We start from the raw sequence: 17,432 nt of genomic DNA on the forward strand, positions 1-17,432 counted from the left end.
TCGTGCAAGCCTCTGGGGCCGAGGGTCTACTTTATCCTTTTACCAGCCCAGACTCAAGATGTTCCAGGACTACACTGGAAGGCTATTAGAGTGCAGCCAGCAATTAGTTTCATCATCCATGACACGCAGACCTTCCACTCCGTTAGGTGGCTTGAAGATGGTACAGTTATTGATGATGTGGTCTGCAGTCTGTTCCTCGGCACCACATTCACAGGAGGAGGAAGAGGCCAATTCCCCAATGGCGCATGGTTGACCGGAAAAGCCCGACGCCCGTACGAAGACGGTTGAAGCGCACCCATGCTTGTCTTTGTAGTGTCAGGGCGATGGGGCATGTGTCGGCGTTGGGGATGATCGAATGAAGTCCGGTGGTACTTGACATCCTTTCATAATTCCATTTATAGTCCGCCCAAGTAGCCGCAGAGATGAAGTTCATCTGCTGCGTTGATCAGAAGTTGAGCGGCTGGCACGAATGGTTGTCTTGACTTCAGTCGACTGGGGTGTTGGTTTGGGGAAGCAGAGATCTTGTGGTGGAGAAGATGGTTAGGCTTTAGTGCCCGTCGGCCAAGAAACAAAGTGGCTTCTTCGCGACAAAGCTCAGAAGGTTGGATGCCAGCGAGAATGGCAAAATTATCCAATGGTGTGGGACACAGGCATCCGGTAACTGTGCGCAGGGCGCTGTTTATGGCAGTGTCGATGTTATGGCAGTGTGCTCTGCAGCACCAAACAGGTGCACAGTACTCTGCTGAGGAGTAGACAAGGGCTAAGGCTGCTATACGCAAAGTGCCAGCCCTCGCCCCCCAGCTGTAGCCTGCCAGGCGCTTGAGTAGTGCAGCGTGGGATGTAATTTTCTTGCGCAGTGACACCAAATGGTGGCGGTATGTGTACGATCTGTCTAGTGTCACCCCAAGATATTTTGGTTCGGGGCAGAAGGTCAGAGGTTTTCCATTGTTCTAAACATGTAGCTCACGATCAGCTTCCCGATTGTATAGGTGGAAAGCTGCCGCCAAAGTTTTGTTTTCGCTAAGTTTCAGTCGCCATTTCCGGAGATAGGCTGAGAGAGTTTTCATGCCCTGGCCCAAGCTGTCTTCCAGGCTATATATATAACCGTGGGCTTAACTACTGTACTACAATCGAAAGTATAAATTTTCTTGTAGCATACCAAATTGTACGAAACTCAGCACATTAAAGACTATATGATTGTATTTATTTTTGCCATACAAGTTATATTTATGGTAATTTTAAACCGTTTTGCGACCCACTGTGAATGATCTCGCGACCCAAATTTGGGTTGCGACCCATTATTTGCAGACCCCTGCTGTAGTGTATTTCCCTCAATACAAAATATTAACAATCAGTACTTTTTCTAAGCGTAAGTTCAACACTAGGACAGAATTTCTGTATTACAGCAGTTGATGAGTCCTTGAGTTGGTCTCTATCCAGAATTGGCAAATAATGGAAAGTTGACATCATTATTAAACAAACTCTTTGTACTGATGCCACTGCGCGAAAATCCATTTCTGTAGTCCACTTTCGCCAGTTGGCGCTAGAATTACGAATAGTGGTGTAAGGATCATTAAAAATAGTTTCCTTGATGGGTTCCTCATCTAGAATCTTTGAAAAGTTTGGGAAAGTAAAAATATGATCTGTTTCACTCGCGCTTTGTAATCTACTCTTGAAGATTCTATCAAATTTAATTTCTTGAACAAGCATGTGGGCTCGGATGTCCAAAGAATACGAGAGATCTCCCTTAAAAATAATTAATGTTAGTAATATGGTTTCAATTTTGCTACTTTTTGTCGTAATGCAACACTTTTATTACAACTGGTAGCGATAGCACATATATTATCAGCACTGAATTGAAGAATTTCCTTAACAAAGATCTTCATCTACAAAAATTAAGTTTGAAGTTTTACAAACTTACGGTAGGCTAGGCTAAGCCACGCACCATTATCTAATGAACATCGGCTAAGCTTTTAATTATAGCAATATATTAATTAACTTTCAAAAATGCCACTAAACTAGTTCTTATACGTAACTCTTTAGTTTAGAACAGCACATCTTATTCCCATGCTGTGATAGCACTTCATAGCATAATATTATAAAAATAGAATTTCTAGATACAGAAGAAACCGCCCTAAAGGGGTATCAAAAAAGCCGTCAAGTTAGGCGGAACGACGAGTTAAGTAAAGCATGAATTTTCCACCCAAATAAGAAAAACTCTGTGTATTTTTGCTTATTACTATAGTAGACGCTATTCATCTGCGCAAGTGAGAACGAGTTTGGAATGAGAATACGATGCTGTCATAAAACGAACAGGCATCGCAGAACATCCCGTCTGAAAAGCGGAAAATGATTGCTTGATTTTTCATTAATGAGCGGATTATCTCTTGTTACTGAAGGCAATAGTTGCTTTGATAGATCTCTGCTATGTTTGTCGTATATTGTTTTTTCGTTGTGATGGTCAAAAATAAAAGCAAACTGAACTGAAATGATAAAAATGACGCCAGACATGATTGTGATAAGTGGGAAAAATTTATCAAAAAATTGTTTTGATTTTTTTTTCTCTACTTTCATGTCTTGTAACAATATCGTATTTTTTTTTGCAAAGTTAAGCATTTTTGTTTGATAAATCTTCCTGACATTATCCAAAATTGCAACTCGCAGCAGCCGTATGGTATTTTTTCAATAAACGTAAACCGTTTTTTTTTTTTTAGAAATAAGCAAATTGAATCTTGCAATTGTACATCTGGGAAAAGTTGAAATAAAGACTCAAACTGTGAAACGTGGTGCTTAGCCGCAAATCTATTCATAGCAAAACGTTCAGTGGGAAGCCAAACATCCGCAATTCAAGCATAACATTCAGTTTGACACCTCGAAATTGTCGACACGAAATTCCCTTTGTGGGAACCGTGAAAAAGATGTCAAACTAGTGGGAACGTCGAGATATCCGGTGTCAACTTAGCCAACCCTGCCTATGTACGAAACAAATGGCGTTTTGCTGGGTCCAGAAAAAAAGCGTCGAGTTAAACGGAACGTCGAGTTATCCGCTGTCGGCTTAGGTGGTTTCTACTGCATTAGCTTGGTTAGGGTTTTTACCTGGGTATTTGCTATGATCCATTGTTCCATCGCTGACGTCATTTTGAGACCAACAAACTGATAAATCTGATGACCCATTTTGAGAGGATACTGACATAGATCTTCGTATCTGCGTCAATGAAATAATATTGCTGCTTTTTGGTGAAAACAAAACAATTAATCTAAACCAAGGGTCACCAAACTACGGTCCGCGGGCCAGGACCGGCCCGCAAACTGATTTCATCCGGCCCGCCACTTGCTGCGGAAATTACAGCTGCACTACAATTCTGTACATGTGCTTCCCTTGGTATTAGCAACCGTCTTTGGCTTTGCCTTTTTGTGTAGGGGAGAGTGGGATTAGTTGGAAGGCAGGGTTAGTTAAAAAATGATCATTTTTTTAACTCTCCATAACTTTTTTAAATGTTTACTGCAAACATGTGAAGTAGTTTATAAAAACACATAATCCATGTTAGTTTCGATTTGTTGAGTCAAGGTATGTTTGTTTGGCTGACATTTTTGTGTTTTCTTACTTTCGAAGTAAATTTTTTGGCGTATTAAAAAACATCTTATGCGTCGATATCGTTAAAGATAGGCACAAGTTTTTTGGTGTGTGTCAGCTATAGGTGTTTTACAACACTAAAAAATAAACAAATTTTAGTCCAATGCACTATGCTTGAATATTTTAGGAAAATAGTTTGTCATATGCTAATGGGGCTAGTTGGAAAATAGTGGGTGGGGCTAGTTGGAAAATGTTTTGATAGCGGTATGACTATGTAGTATGTTACGAGTATATCGTCGTGGTGTAGTATAAGCTCCAATGTACTTGTTTTAAGCAGACATACATTGTAAAATTTTAATTTGAATAACTTGGAAAGTGCTATATATGCGGCATTACAAGTTTTAACAATGCGTTTATTAAAAATGTTTTTACGGTGATTAGATGTAGAATTCATTGCATTTTAATGTTAAAGCAAGTAAACATATTTGCTTACAACTCCATGTAAATGTTTTTTGGATGAAAAAAGAGTATCCAGTTCATTAGTGGGCACTAAACTGACGTTTTTCAACTAACCCCAGGCATGGGGTTAGTTGAAAAATCAATTGTATGTTTGTTTATTTTAAATTTTCATTAAAAGCTGAATTGACTCAATACTTATTTTTGGTTGTATGATAGAGGACACCATAGATGATAATTTAAGCCGCTTCAAGTTGTCAGGTTATGCACCAATTGTTTTAAATTTCACTTTAAAAAAAAAACTTTCCGACTAGGCCCACTCTCCACTAATAGAGACTTCTTTGTTAAAATTGTTCGTTCTTATAGTTCGTTGTTGTATGTTGAATTTGTACATTTTTCCACCAGGCAGCCTACATGTTGGTGTTCTGTATTTATTATTAGGCCACCACAAATGGGCAGGGTATGGGATGGAATGGAAGACGCTTTTTCCATCTTCCATCCTGAAATTTTCTTCCATTCCATCTTAGAAATTTTCCATTCCATCTCAGAAATTTCTTCCATCTTCACATTTTGTGATCTCCACGTTGAATATGCCACAAATAAACCTAAAAACCACAGGCTAAATTTAAGCTAAAAATTTAACAGCAGTACTTTCCTAAGGATTACGTACCGTTTGGTGTTAGGCGTTGGTTTAATACGAACCGAAAATCGAATTATTTCAGCAAGCAACGTAATATTTTGCATGTTTTGATAAAGCGTTAGAAAGTTAATGATAGAATTGGGATGAAATGATGGAAAATTGTCTTCCATACCGTCATCAAGATCTTCCATTCTTGACATTTTCCATCTTCCATCCCAAAATCTGTCTTCCATTCCATCCCATCCCATTCCCTGCAAATGGGGACACCCTAGGCCAAATTTGGAAAGATGTAATGTTTTTTCAAGAGCACGATGCCCTGTAGTGTATCACAGCAAGTGATAACTTTTCCAGCAACCTTTCGATTCTCATCACAACTTTGCTATTTATTGTGCTCAATTCAAGTCAATGAAGATTCTAAATAGTTGTAGGCCTATATCTTTTCGCAATTTGCATCTGGCCCGCAGCTGTTAATCTCGCAGCAACTCGGCCCTCAGAGAAAAAAGTTTGGTGGCCCCTGATCTAAACTATGAGATAACAACTCATGTAGACTTTTTAGAGATATCGGTCTATAACATTACAATTAAGATGCGCTTGTCCATTAAAATACTTGAAATGCGTAAAATAGAAAAAATGATATATAAGATTAATCAAAAAATTGATGGCCTAGAAAGGCCCTAGATACACAAGTCTTCAGAACTAAAAGCTGATGTTGATTGCAGATAAAAAGGAACTTAGGTTCTACATTTGCTTAAAAAAATCAAGTGTTCAATTATTTTACTGATTAGTGCTTTTTTTCATCCTGCAATCTGAATGTTACCATGTTGATAGCTAATATAGTAGCATCCACCCGCAAATGAACCCTATTGAATCTGCTTAGCTTATAGAAAATTCCATTCAATGTTTGAACTAATGAGATGTGTTTGCACATTGCTTTATAAAATGCTAATGTTTTCACATATTAAAGCTTCTCATAATAAAAAAAAAAAAAACTTGAACACTGAAACAAGTGAATGAAAACACCAGAAGATCCATTTTGGGCAAATATAGCATCCAAGTAATTGTTTATTTGCAATCGACTTCATCCTTCAGTTCTGAAGGCTTCTGCACGGTGTCTGGGCTATTTACAGATTAACGATGTTAGTTAGAAGCACAGGTAGATATTCTTTGGGATCAACAGTGGTCAATAGCATTGACAAGGGATTCCAGGAAGTACTTTGTGACCCGGGCACGAGATGACTTTAGGAGCCCATAACCTTCTCAAAGGCTCACAGAACTTGAAGAAACCTTCGCGTATTCTTTGAATATTGCGCATTTCTTTCAGAAGTGTATTGATTTGGGGACCGAGGATCTCATCGGTACCGGGCCCAAATTAACCTTTCAATGGCTCTGAGTGTGGTACTTGCATATTCATCACAACAATCATTTCTCACAAGTTATTAGTGGAACGTATCACCAGTATTCAGTACAAAGTAATTGGTCGTAAATTGGTAAATTTGGTTACTTCTAATGAATTTTAAAACTTACCTTAGTATTCTGTAGTTTTCCTTTATCCATTGATTTTCACTTCTTTTTACTAATTCACGGTTTTTAACTATTTTATTGCAAGTAGATGAAACATCTTGACTAAGGTATTCTTTTTCCAGTTTCTCCCTTGAAGCGTGGACTCCTCTTGGATCTCGAATGAGTTCAAGAATCTAATAATAAAAAAAGTTTGAAAACTAAAACTATTTAGCCTACCACAAAGACAAGTTGCTGTCATGAAGCAGTTAACATTCTTGTTGTATGATTATTCAAAGCGTTTTACTGCGTTTGTTCTGTTACCTTTACATCAAGTTGTGGATCTTCAAGTAACGGTTTCAAATTTTTAATGCTGCAGACTCGAATGACTTTGATGACAACAATATCCGCTAATGCGCACTTTTCGGAGGCCAGAGTTGTGTTTACCGGCTCGCATAGGACGCAAGTTGGAGTATGTTTTACCTTACAGAATTCCTTTGTGCACAAAGATCTCATTTTGTTTCTGCAATTTAAAAATAGTCAAAGAAAATATATTTGTATCCCACAGTAAAAGCTGCAACGTTCATCTGATGAAAGTGAAAGTAAAAGCAACAACAAACAGACTGATTTTTTGCTGCACTGACGTTTCGCGCACCATGACAATGCGCATTCTCAGAGCGAATAATATACAAAATAAAATTTACAAATTTATATACTGCACTGCGGTTGAAGGCAAGAAAAAATGACACACACATTATTTTAAAGATTGGCAAGATGTGTGAGCGGTTACTTTCCACGTTAGATTACGTAAAAACTTTCAACATTAAACAGAATTTCGAAGATTTCCATCATTCTGGTTGAGTACATTACATTGTTTTGACGTGATGTTGATAAAGCAACTTTCTGACGTGGTGCGTTGATAATAATTTATTTAATTTTTCAAAATTTTTCATCAGATGAACATTGCAACTAGTGCTAGAAACGATAATTCTCTTGATGAACAACACCCAAACTTGTCAGCATTCAATAAGGATTAGTTTCGTTATTTTCGACTGGTTATCTGGTTTGTAAATGTTTCGTTTCAAGTTTGAATACAGGCATGTAGCAATGCCAGATAATTATGTTGGACTTTTTCCAAGACGCTCAATACAAAAAAAAGAATACAGTAACAAAAATGTCAATTTAACCGAAACTTAACATCAGAAGCTTCTTAATATTTCTCTAACCATCATCAGACCAACTAAAGGCTTTTTTGACAAGTATTTTAGTTACTGTATTTGAGTTAGATAGGCTATGTCTAGTTATCACTATTCAGAAATCTGCGCATAACAACGAGTGCCAAGCTGTGTGTAGCCTATGGTTTGTGATAACTGGATGATCAATCAATGCCATAGCTTCATGACACATGCTGTAACATGTAGTCCAAGCACTGCCACTGGTCATCGGAGGGAAAAACAGAAACAGACACCCATTCCTTTTGACTGTGAAAGAAGAAGGGTTCAATAAAAGATGTCGCATAAATACGATCCTGGAAACAAAAAAAAAGATGTTGTAGATTTTAAAGTAGGCCTATTCATGGCCCCCTCTAGTGTCTGGCCTGATTTGTCACATTTTTCTTTGAAACATTAACAGTCTGAGTTGCTGGCAAAATGTGGCAGGATACTCGAAAAGATAGCGATTGCTAAAGAAAAGTTAAAAGCAGTTCATTGATAAAAAGTTCATGTGTTATTGTTATTTTAACTAGAGTTAACTAAACATGATTTGTTTGCCACTCCCACATTACTCAACTGGCTATTTGGTGAGACTTTTGATCAATGCAACCCAGCCAAGTCCAGCAGTTCAAACCACTGGTGATGGGTCTGTTTTTTTTTGAAGCTGCTTAGTTGATAGTTAAAACTGAAAAGTACCTGGGCAGTTCAACAGGCATAGGTATACCAGAATAGGTTAGGCATTCACCAATTTAATCTTTGGGTATGTTTAACAGATACCGTATAATAATACCTTGCAGCTGTTAGAGTGCCTTGTCTAGTGTCTACTGCTTTAGCTAACATAGCCCAATGATATGTCAAACAAGTATGACTGTTTTATTTTCACTATGCAAAAACTATACCTTTTAAGTTTTTCCAAGCTTTAAAGTATGCCTAATTGCCTAACTGACAGGTGCTGATTTCATCATAAAAAAACTCATCATTCATCATTGCAGTCATTTTTGTGGTTGCTATTATGGCATGGTTTATTCAAAATGACAGTGTCTCAGTAGGTTTTATTAGCCATGCTTTTGTGAAAGTGATCAGAATTGAAAGAATTAAATCAAGCCCCCAGATCTTTTTATGCCCACATTTTTTAAGTGGCTGCATGACAAGTGTTTAACACTGCACTGCAATGATGAAAAATCAAGAACTTTAGTTTTGCTCCAAGTACGGTATATTTAGACACTGGATCTTTTCAAGTTATCGCAAGTCAAATACTTTGTAATATGCATGAAAAATTGTAGTAACTTGACTGTATGTGGATTAAGTTTTTGCAGTGTGCTACACTTTATAAAAAAAATGGAGTGGGCAATTTAACGTAGGCTAAAGTATTTTCTCAAAATTGGGCAGAATTCCATGTCTGGCAACCCTTGTATGGGAATGATAGCCACAGTCATTTTCATTCAGCCTTTTTATAAACTGAACTGCTGTAAATTTTAATGTGCTGGTTATGGAGTTGTGTGACACTGAAAATGGTTCAATACCCGAAATCGCGATATACCGGTACCGTACAACATGGTAATTTAGACTTGGACTATGGTAATTTAGACTTAGACTAAATCTACTGGAAATAAATAGGATTGAAGGAGTTAGAAATGCTTTTAAATCTACAATGGGTCAAAGACTGCTCAATCAAGTTAATCTTAACATAATATTAACATTGAAACAAATCTAACAAAATCATTAATGTTTTTACAAGCTAAAACACTTTTGCGGCAACAATAGCCAACAAAGTACCACTGTGTTATATTTACCATAAACAGCTTTTTGACATTTAGGAGCTGTGTTTTTAAAAACAAAAATACATGATGGATATGTTAAAAAGTGAGTCTATTAGAAAAAACTTTTTTAAATGCCATTACTTTTTTAATTAAACTCGTTTGTAAACATCCTGAAGCAACAAGTTTATTTTTTGCTGGTAAGTGTTAGGCTGAAACATCGTCTCAAAAGTGGGGTACTTTTAGAAATCCTCGTTATACCAAGGTGCTTAGCGAAAACTTTTATCTAGTTTTATTCGTAGTTCATAGCAATCACCATTTAGATGCAGAATTTTTGCTGTTACAGTTAATCAGGGCCATTACAAACATTTTTGAAAGTTATAATTTTGTATTTAAATGATTGTGTCCTTTCGTGGAAAGTTCATTCATCAAAAAAAGAACAGAAAAATAGAAGGGAAAGTTCAGTTGTGTAATGTTGAACAAAGGAATGAAGTTGCTTTTAAGCATATTCATGGTGATGGACCACTTTCTGGTGGTAGAAAGGCATTCCAATTTCTTAATAAAATATCAGTGGTTTGAAAATGACTCAGCATTTGACCGGGTTTTACTTCATTAATAAAGAAGCTTTGCCTCATATAAAAACAAGAAGCAAAAACACAAGGAGTTCAAGAACAGCTTCAAAACAAGACAAAGTTGAAAGAATTAATACTTACTACAAAAGTATTTAAGTGACAAGTATGAACATAAAAGTAATTAGAAAGTTTTTGTCTGCCACCTGTTCACCTCTCTCGTTATCTGTTGATGGAGTTAGAGTGACTGGTGGAGCTGGTATTGTTGGCATGTACAGATTTCAGTAGACCTTGGTGTTAAACCTCAGTGCCATGGTGAGTATGTAGCTTACTGCATTAGGAGTGTTCTACTTTTGTTATAAAAATGCTGTAAGACTAAGAAGTGCTCTTCGTGATGAACAATGATGCATTGTATCCAAACCCTTCTACAAGATAGGAACGTGATATATACTTTTGTTGGTTTTTGTACCTTTGCGTTGTAGATATGCAGTGACGTTCGGTGGCTTAAACCGTTGGGAAAGCAACTTGTAAATATGCTGCAGCAAGGTAGTAGGCCTAGGCACGAAGGGCGTAACCGTCGGGCGAAGCCCGAAGGCGTGTTGCCGAAGGCAACACTTCCAGCGGGGGGTCTGGGGGGCCTCCCCCAGAAATTTTTGAAAAACACTTCCAATTTGGTGCGCTCTGAGAGCATTTTCAAAACAAATCAAACATAAAAATCTGTCAAATTGTGCTTCGCCTTTGTCGTGATCATACATCCATTTAATGTTTAGAAGTCATGAACAATCTTAATTTTAACGTTGCAGGACCAAAATCCAGTGTTAGACATGGAATAATAGTTGTCTAAATATTTAATTCGTCATGAATATTCATTCTGAGATATTCAGTTAGGCCTACACTACAAAAACTAACACTTAGGTCTAAACATTACAACCGCAAGCAATTTGTACAAAAAGCTGGATAAGTTTGCCTCCTGCGTATAGAAGCTTAACAAACTAAATATTGCACCCGCACCTGAACGTACATTGACGAAGTAACGTTACATCAACGCTGTAAAAAGGGCAAAGGCATGACTATGAAAGCTAGTAGGCTAAAGTACAGTACATGGCGAGGAGACATAAAAAAACAGCAACAATTATTTCGGCATTATGATGCTTGTGCGGTGTACCGTGACGAGCACCATTCTGACGAGTTAGTCTAGCCGCTCTAGCGAATGTATGCATTGACGTCACTGGGAAAGCAAGACTCACCTGGTCTCACCATAACACATCTGATTGGCTAAGCAGCTGGTGACGTTTTGCAAAACGAGTGATGATTGGATAAAACGAAGGCGTTTTTTGACATTTTTGAATTTGGGTAAGCAAGTTTGATAGTTGCTTACCTTGGAGCCTCAGTGATTGTTTCTGACAGAAGCGTTTGCGTTAATTGGCATTTATAGGCAAGACATGCGGTTTGGTGAGGATTTAGACTACTCACTAGCGTTACGAGTAATTCTAGTCACGAATACAGTAATTTTCAAGTTAAAATAGACATGATAAAAATAATAAGAAGTTAAACCTAGAATTCAATCATTATACTTTGCATAGTTTTCGCTCAGGTAAGCACTGCTTTCCTTGCTTTCCCTCACCGATCGTCACTGTAGATATGTTCAAAACAATGTGTTAAAAAATTGGTATTAATTAATCAGCTGGGTACCACAACTGAGAGTATTAAACCTTCTTATGATTTTTGTATGTTACCTTTTTCTAGTCATTTCTTCAATGTATCTTGGACATGCATCTAATTATTGCATGTATTCTGAAATTGTACATGCTGTGAAAAGCAACAAAGACAACAGTAGTTATTGTGGTAGCCCATACACATTTGCCAACATGACATTCAACAATTTTCAAGGATTTTGTTTTTCATAACTAGAGTCTTTTTATGTATGACTGACAATCAGTTTGGCTTCAACTTCTGTAAGTGTATTTTTTAAAATCAATAGGTTAACTATCTTGCATTTTGCTAAACCCATTGCCTACACTTATTTACTGTACTATATGTTTAGACTGTCCAAATGAATTTGACCAAGTAAAGTTTTCGAAGCTTGTTCAATGATCCTATGGTATTTGTACAATTCTTGTATTTTTATGCAAAATAATGTATGATTGTAAAGTAGGGATACCATAATTCTCATCCCTTTGGTGTATGTGATGGTGTGAAGCAAGATCGAGTATTAATCTTGAAATTTTACGTAGGAAATATAATATCAGGGGTGCAGCCAGCACAAAATTTCAGGGGTGGCAAATAAGTATTTTTTCATATGTGAGTGAGCCTGGAGTGGCAACGAGTTTCATCGAAGGTGGAGCACTCACTGGGGTCCTCCCCCAGAATTTTTTTTAAAATATATCTTAAAATTGCCATTGTTTCAGCCAAAATCGATAGTAAAACTTTGTCAAATGATCCTGTAATAGAGTGTGAAATGTTACTTTAAAATATTTCGAGGGGAGGCAATTGCTCTCTTTGCTCGCCCCCCTGACTACACCCCTGATAAACGTTTATCATTACAATTTCATGGTCTTTCTTTTGGCTGCTGCATTGGCAATTATTTTTGTAGTCGTATGCTAAAGAAAGACGTAGGTTATTTTGCACCAAGTATTCAGAATCTTTTCTAAAGTTTGTCATTTCTGCAGGCAAACGTATTTAAAACGGTTATTATTTTATGTATGTTATTTCTTCCACACACCGTACTTGTTGTGAGGACCTATGTGATAAATAATAGTTTGCACTAATTATGCAGAAAAAGTAAATTTGTGAAAGTGAAATTCAGGTCGTACGTATATTTATTTGTGCATTGCCAATTGAAACTTTGAGGGGACCCGAAGTTTGGCTTGGTACCGGGCCCAATTATGCACTCAATGGCCCTGCCAAGACGTATTTTTTTATAATGTGCATTGAGTAAAGATCAGAAACAATCTACTGAATTATAGAAAATGTTTATTTTCTCCGTTTACGTTAATGTTGATAGTTTGGAGAAAACTACTTCTGATAACTTTAGGTTTCATTTCGTATTGCAGTTGGCATTTATGAAGATTAATAACTATCAATCAACTCAAAGAAAGCTCACGATATCGTGCAAAGCTTTAAATACTTATTACTAATAAAGGAAATGTTTGTTACCCTCTTACAATATTTTCTGAAAGAACTTTAGTTGTAGAAACTGCAATGTTTAAGACAATTTGAGTCAGCCTGTTAATAAAATCCTTCAAAATGTGACAAATCTGGCCTTATCTGCAGTGGGCCATGGCCTATTGTATTGTAGTGTAAAAGTACGCACAACCTATTGTGCTAAATTAGGAAGAACAGACCGCAGACAACATTGTCAATCAGCTTTCTTCCGTCAACGAATAGAGCAGAGTCTGCATATCTTGTACAATCAGGCTAAATATTGGCTTCTCACTGTTTGCTTTTTGGTGTAGTCTCAAAGCATCTTCAATCTCGGATGATAGAAGATTGGAATCTTATCCAAAAGGACCTCATAAGAGATCAAGGAAATGAAGGCTTGTGGCAAAAAATTGTGGAAGACACAAATAAGAGTTAACAAGGGATTGTGGGAATACTTATCCTCGGGCTAAAAACGTTTCATTGAAGGCCTGGCAATTTTGCATACTTTTGCAGGGCTTCTCAACTCAATTTGTTTCTGTGGACTTATCAGATGGCCAAACTATTTAAAAGACAATAAAATCAAGTTTCTACAAATGCAATGTATCGAATTATTTAGAATTTAATTTAGCAACAGAGGTAGCATAGTAGTTTCGTTTGACGTTTTCACAGTTTTTTTTTTGCAATTCAATTCAATTTATTTTTCTTTGTCAGAATGCAAAAGAAATGATATTGTGAAAAAGAAATACAGTAACAAAACCAACAAAAGGAAAAGGTGGCAAAACCATAATGGTTTAAGACGTGCATGAAAGGATCTAATATTGCGTTATATACATCGATAAATATAGTTATAAATATATAAATATAGTTATATTTATATAGTTATACATAAATAAATATGGTAGTGCAGTCCATGGACAGTACAAAAATCAAATGATTAACAGTTTGTCGAATTTTTTAGCAATTTGGACGGGTTGGTGTGTTTTGATAGCCCTGTCGATGAAGAGTTGTAGCAGTTAACCACCAACCTAACCACAACTAGCAACATAGGTTATGCAATGCTCACTTCTCAGGCCAAATGTTACTTCAGACCAGAGGTGCCTAGCACTTCTAGTAATTCAGTAATTGTAGTAATTTTAGCAATTGGAGCCTTTAGGCTGCCTTGTGCCACTAATAATGTGCCTTCGTTTGTCAAACATTGTAGTGTGGATGTAAAACGAGCTGTGTTTTGAGCCTATTAGCTTCTATAATAAATGAATCTATGACAATTGGTAAATTCCCTGATAGCTATAAAATTGCAAGGGTGATACCCCTTCATAAAGGGGGAGTAAAAAACAAAGTTAATCAATTCAGGCCTATTTCCATCTTAACATGTTTCTCCAAAATCTTTGAAAAAATCATTCATAAAAGGTTAGTAAATTTTTTTGAAAAATTCAATATTTTGTCCCAACAACAGTTTGGTTTCAGAGGTGGACATTCAACCACATTAGCTGCTACGGATATTTATGAACAATTACTACAAAATTGCGATGATGGTTTTACTACATGTAGTATCTTTATTGACCTTGCCAAAGCATTTGACACTGTTGACCATGAAATCCTTTTAAAGAAACTGGATTATTATGGCATTAGAGGAAATGCTTATAATTTATTAAAGTCTTACTTAAATCACCGTTACCAGTTTGTGCAGATTGGTACTACAAATTCTAAATATGAAGAAATCAAATGTGGTGTACCCCAAGGCTCAGTTCTTGGTCCACTGTTGTTCATTATCTACATTAATGACCTTAATCACGCTTCTGAATTTGAGACTCGTTTGTTTGCTGATGATACACTACTATGTATTAAGGATAAAAGCCCTACTAGATTGCAAGAAAAAGTGAATTCTAACCTCCTAATGATTCAAAGCTGGATGCATACAAACAAGTTAACAATTAATGTAAGCAAAACCAAATACATGTTGTTTGGGTCAAAGTTTGTTCGAGAAAATTTAAATCTAGAAATAAATTTTCAAAATACCAGTTTGCAACGCACAAACACCTACAAATACTTAGGAATAACATTTGATGAGTCGTTATCATGGAAACAGCACATCAATATAATCTCAACAAAACTTTCTCAAAGCTGTGGTGCTCTATGACGATTAAGAAAGTGCGTAAATTCCCAGACATTAAAAGCAGTTTACTATGCTCTAGTTCACTCCCACCTAATGTATGGTATCATCTGTTGGGGTCGTGCTTCTAAAACGGAACTGTATCCTTTAAATCTGGTACACAATCGCATAATTCGCTGTTTAAACTTCACCAAGATTAAGGACAGAATTCCCACCAAATCTCTGTTCAATAAAAGCAACTTGCTACAAGTCGAAGACATGTTTTTAATAGAAGTATGTAAGTTTGTTTATAAAAGCAATAAAGGACATCTACCAGCAATTTTTTCCGAGTACTTTCGTCCTTGTAATGAAACTCATAACTATAATACCAGAGGTGCTAAGAAAGATATACTTTTTAAACCAAGAATGCATACAAAGCTTGGTCAACGCTCAATTAAATTTCTTGGAACAAACACTTGGAACAAATTACCGGAACAGCTAAGAAAAATTCAAACAATTAGTATGTTTTCTAAAAAATTAAAACTGCACTTAATGTCTGGGTATAAATTAAGTAACTGGTATAGTGCCATCAAACTGTTTTTACTTATTCTCACCGTATCTCGCTAATTACTGTATATTCGCTTTTTCCTTACCAGTATCCTATGCTGTGTTGTATGTATAGCCTATGCCATTTTGTATTTCTGCATCGCTTCTTGTATTCCTGTTTTATATTGTACTGTTAAATTTCGTGTGTGTATTGTTTTTTATTTTGTAATGTACACAATATATATTTGCGTTCAACTCCGACACCGTTCCATGTCAAATAAGCTATGACACCACACGGGTGTGGCAGACTTGATGACCAGTTCGGTCCTTCTGCCACTCCCATCATCGTCAGCAAACATTAAAACAACCTAGTTCACATTGTAATCTTGTATTGTTTTTTCCACATGTGCTGTTGATGCAAATAAAAGAACTTCTCTCTTCTCTCTATTGTATTCCTCTTTATAATTCACACTTGTGGACCAATTTCTCTGCTAAATGGAAAAGGAAATTTAAAGTTACTTACAATAAGGCATATAGAAGTGTGTTTGGTTTACATAGATATGAAAGTGTGAGCACTCAACAAGTTCGTTGTAATGTAGGCTACTAACTATTGATGCTCTGTTGAGAAAAAATGTGTATAGTTTTGTGTTACGCTGCTCAGACTCCAAAAATAATCTAATTTGTGTCCTGCTAAATACTGATGTTTATCTAAGATCAATATTTTATAATGTTGCTTGTGAATTGTTGTACAAGGAAGATTGAGGTGTTTGCAGTCTTTCCCTTGCACGGGCATTTTTCCTTACTTTGATTTTTTTTTTTTTCTCATGTAATTCCATATGAATGTGTATTGTGTAACATGTATGCATATCTGAAGCAAATAAATAATCATTTCACTTTCGGTTACCTGAAGCACATATTCTTCCGAAAGCAGTTTTCTTCCACAAGCTCCATCAGTTTTTCATCATTTACAGCTCCAGACTTTTTAGATAACTCCTTTTGATCTTCTAACTCACACTTAATAAGGTTTCTCAAGTATTCTACTTTTGGTCGGTCATCAGATTCATTAGTGCAGTTAAGACCGAACGGTAGTAGCGGTTCGTATATGAAGAATGTGTCATTCCTTTGGTTGAAGTACTGACTGAGAAAGCTCGATCCTGACCGATGGTACGTCACGATAATTAAAGCTGAAAAAAGTGCAAACATATTGGTATTAAAACATCATTTTAATAAAAAAAAATTACAAGCAGTCGATACGGTTTTGCAACTTTGTCTACTAAAAATAATGTTGAAATAAGCGCTAAAGTAATTTTGCAAGGCACTGGATTTACAGAGCGACTTACAAGGAGGACAGATATCATGAGATATGTGTTGCATCATAACAAATTGATACAGTTCAGTAACGTTTGTGGGAGATTTTAGTAAATCTACTTCATAATTTCCAGTTCAGCAGATAATAGAGTACGAAAATACATGAAGTCAAAATCAATAATTTATACAGTAACTAAAAATCCATTAAAACCGCGGATGTGTGGTGCGTCATAAATAGCTGGCGGTAGCCTAAAGCAGGGTTTCTTAAACTGGGGTCCGCGACGACTGCACAGGTGGTTCCTGGCGATATGACAAGAAATTAAAAAGTCACACATATACGTTGCACAGTACGTATCTTGTCAAAGATAATTGCCGCAATTCTTTACAACTTAAATGATTTCGAAAGCTTTTGCTATCCAGTATCGTAAATCTTATTTGTTGCACCTTCGTTGCAGTTAAAAAGTTGTTTACGAAAAATTCTCGTATTCCTCAAAACAAAATAACAGCATTCATAAAGAAACTCAACATACGGAAAACAAGGATAAATGATAATGTTGTGGATATGTTGCCTGTTCTGTATGACTACATTACCAACAAACTCTTAGTTAATGCAGAGTTGATTTTCTCTGACGTTACACAACCTT

At 36.4% G+C, this 17,432-nt stretch overlaps 1 protein-coding gene across 1 annotated transcript; it reads right to left on the reverse strand.

Annotated features, from left to right (window-relative positions):
* Positions 1-1,321: 1,321 nt before the first annotated feature.
* Positions 1,322-16,467, reverse strand: LOC145765902 (carbohydrate sulfotransferase 3-like). Its single transcript, XM_082577568.1, has 5 exons — positions 16,385-16,467; positions 6,492-6,690; positions 6,195-6,364; positions 3,097-3,205; positions 1,322-1,746 (listed from the first exon to the last, which is right to left on the reverse strand). Exons 1-5 carry the CDS (start codon positions 16,429-16,431, stop codon positions 1,345-1,347), a joined length of 927 nt encoding a protein of 308 aa, XP_082433694.1. The 5' UTR covers positions 16,432-16,467; the 3' UTR covers positions 1,322-1,344.
* Positions 16,468-17,432: the final 965 nt, after the last annotated feature.

Source organism: Aplidium turbinatum, chromosome 3 (assembly GCF_918807975.1).
Source record: "Aplidium turbinatum chromosome 3, kaAplTurb1.1, whole genome shotgun sequence".
NCBI lineage: Eukaryota > Metazoa > Chordata > Ascidiacea > Aplousobranchia > Polyclinidae > Aplidium > Aplidium turbinatum.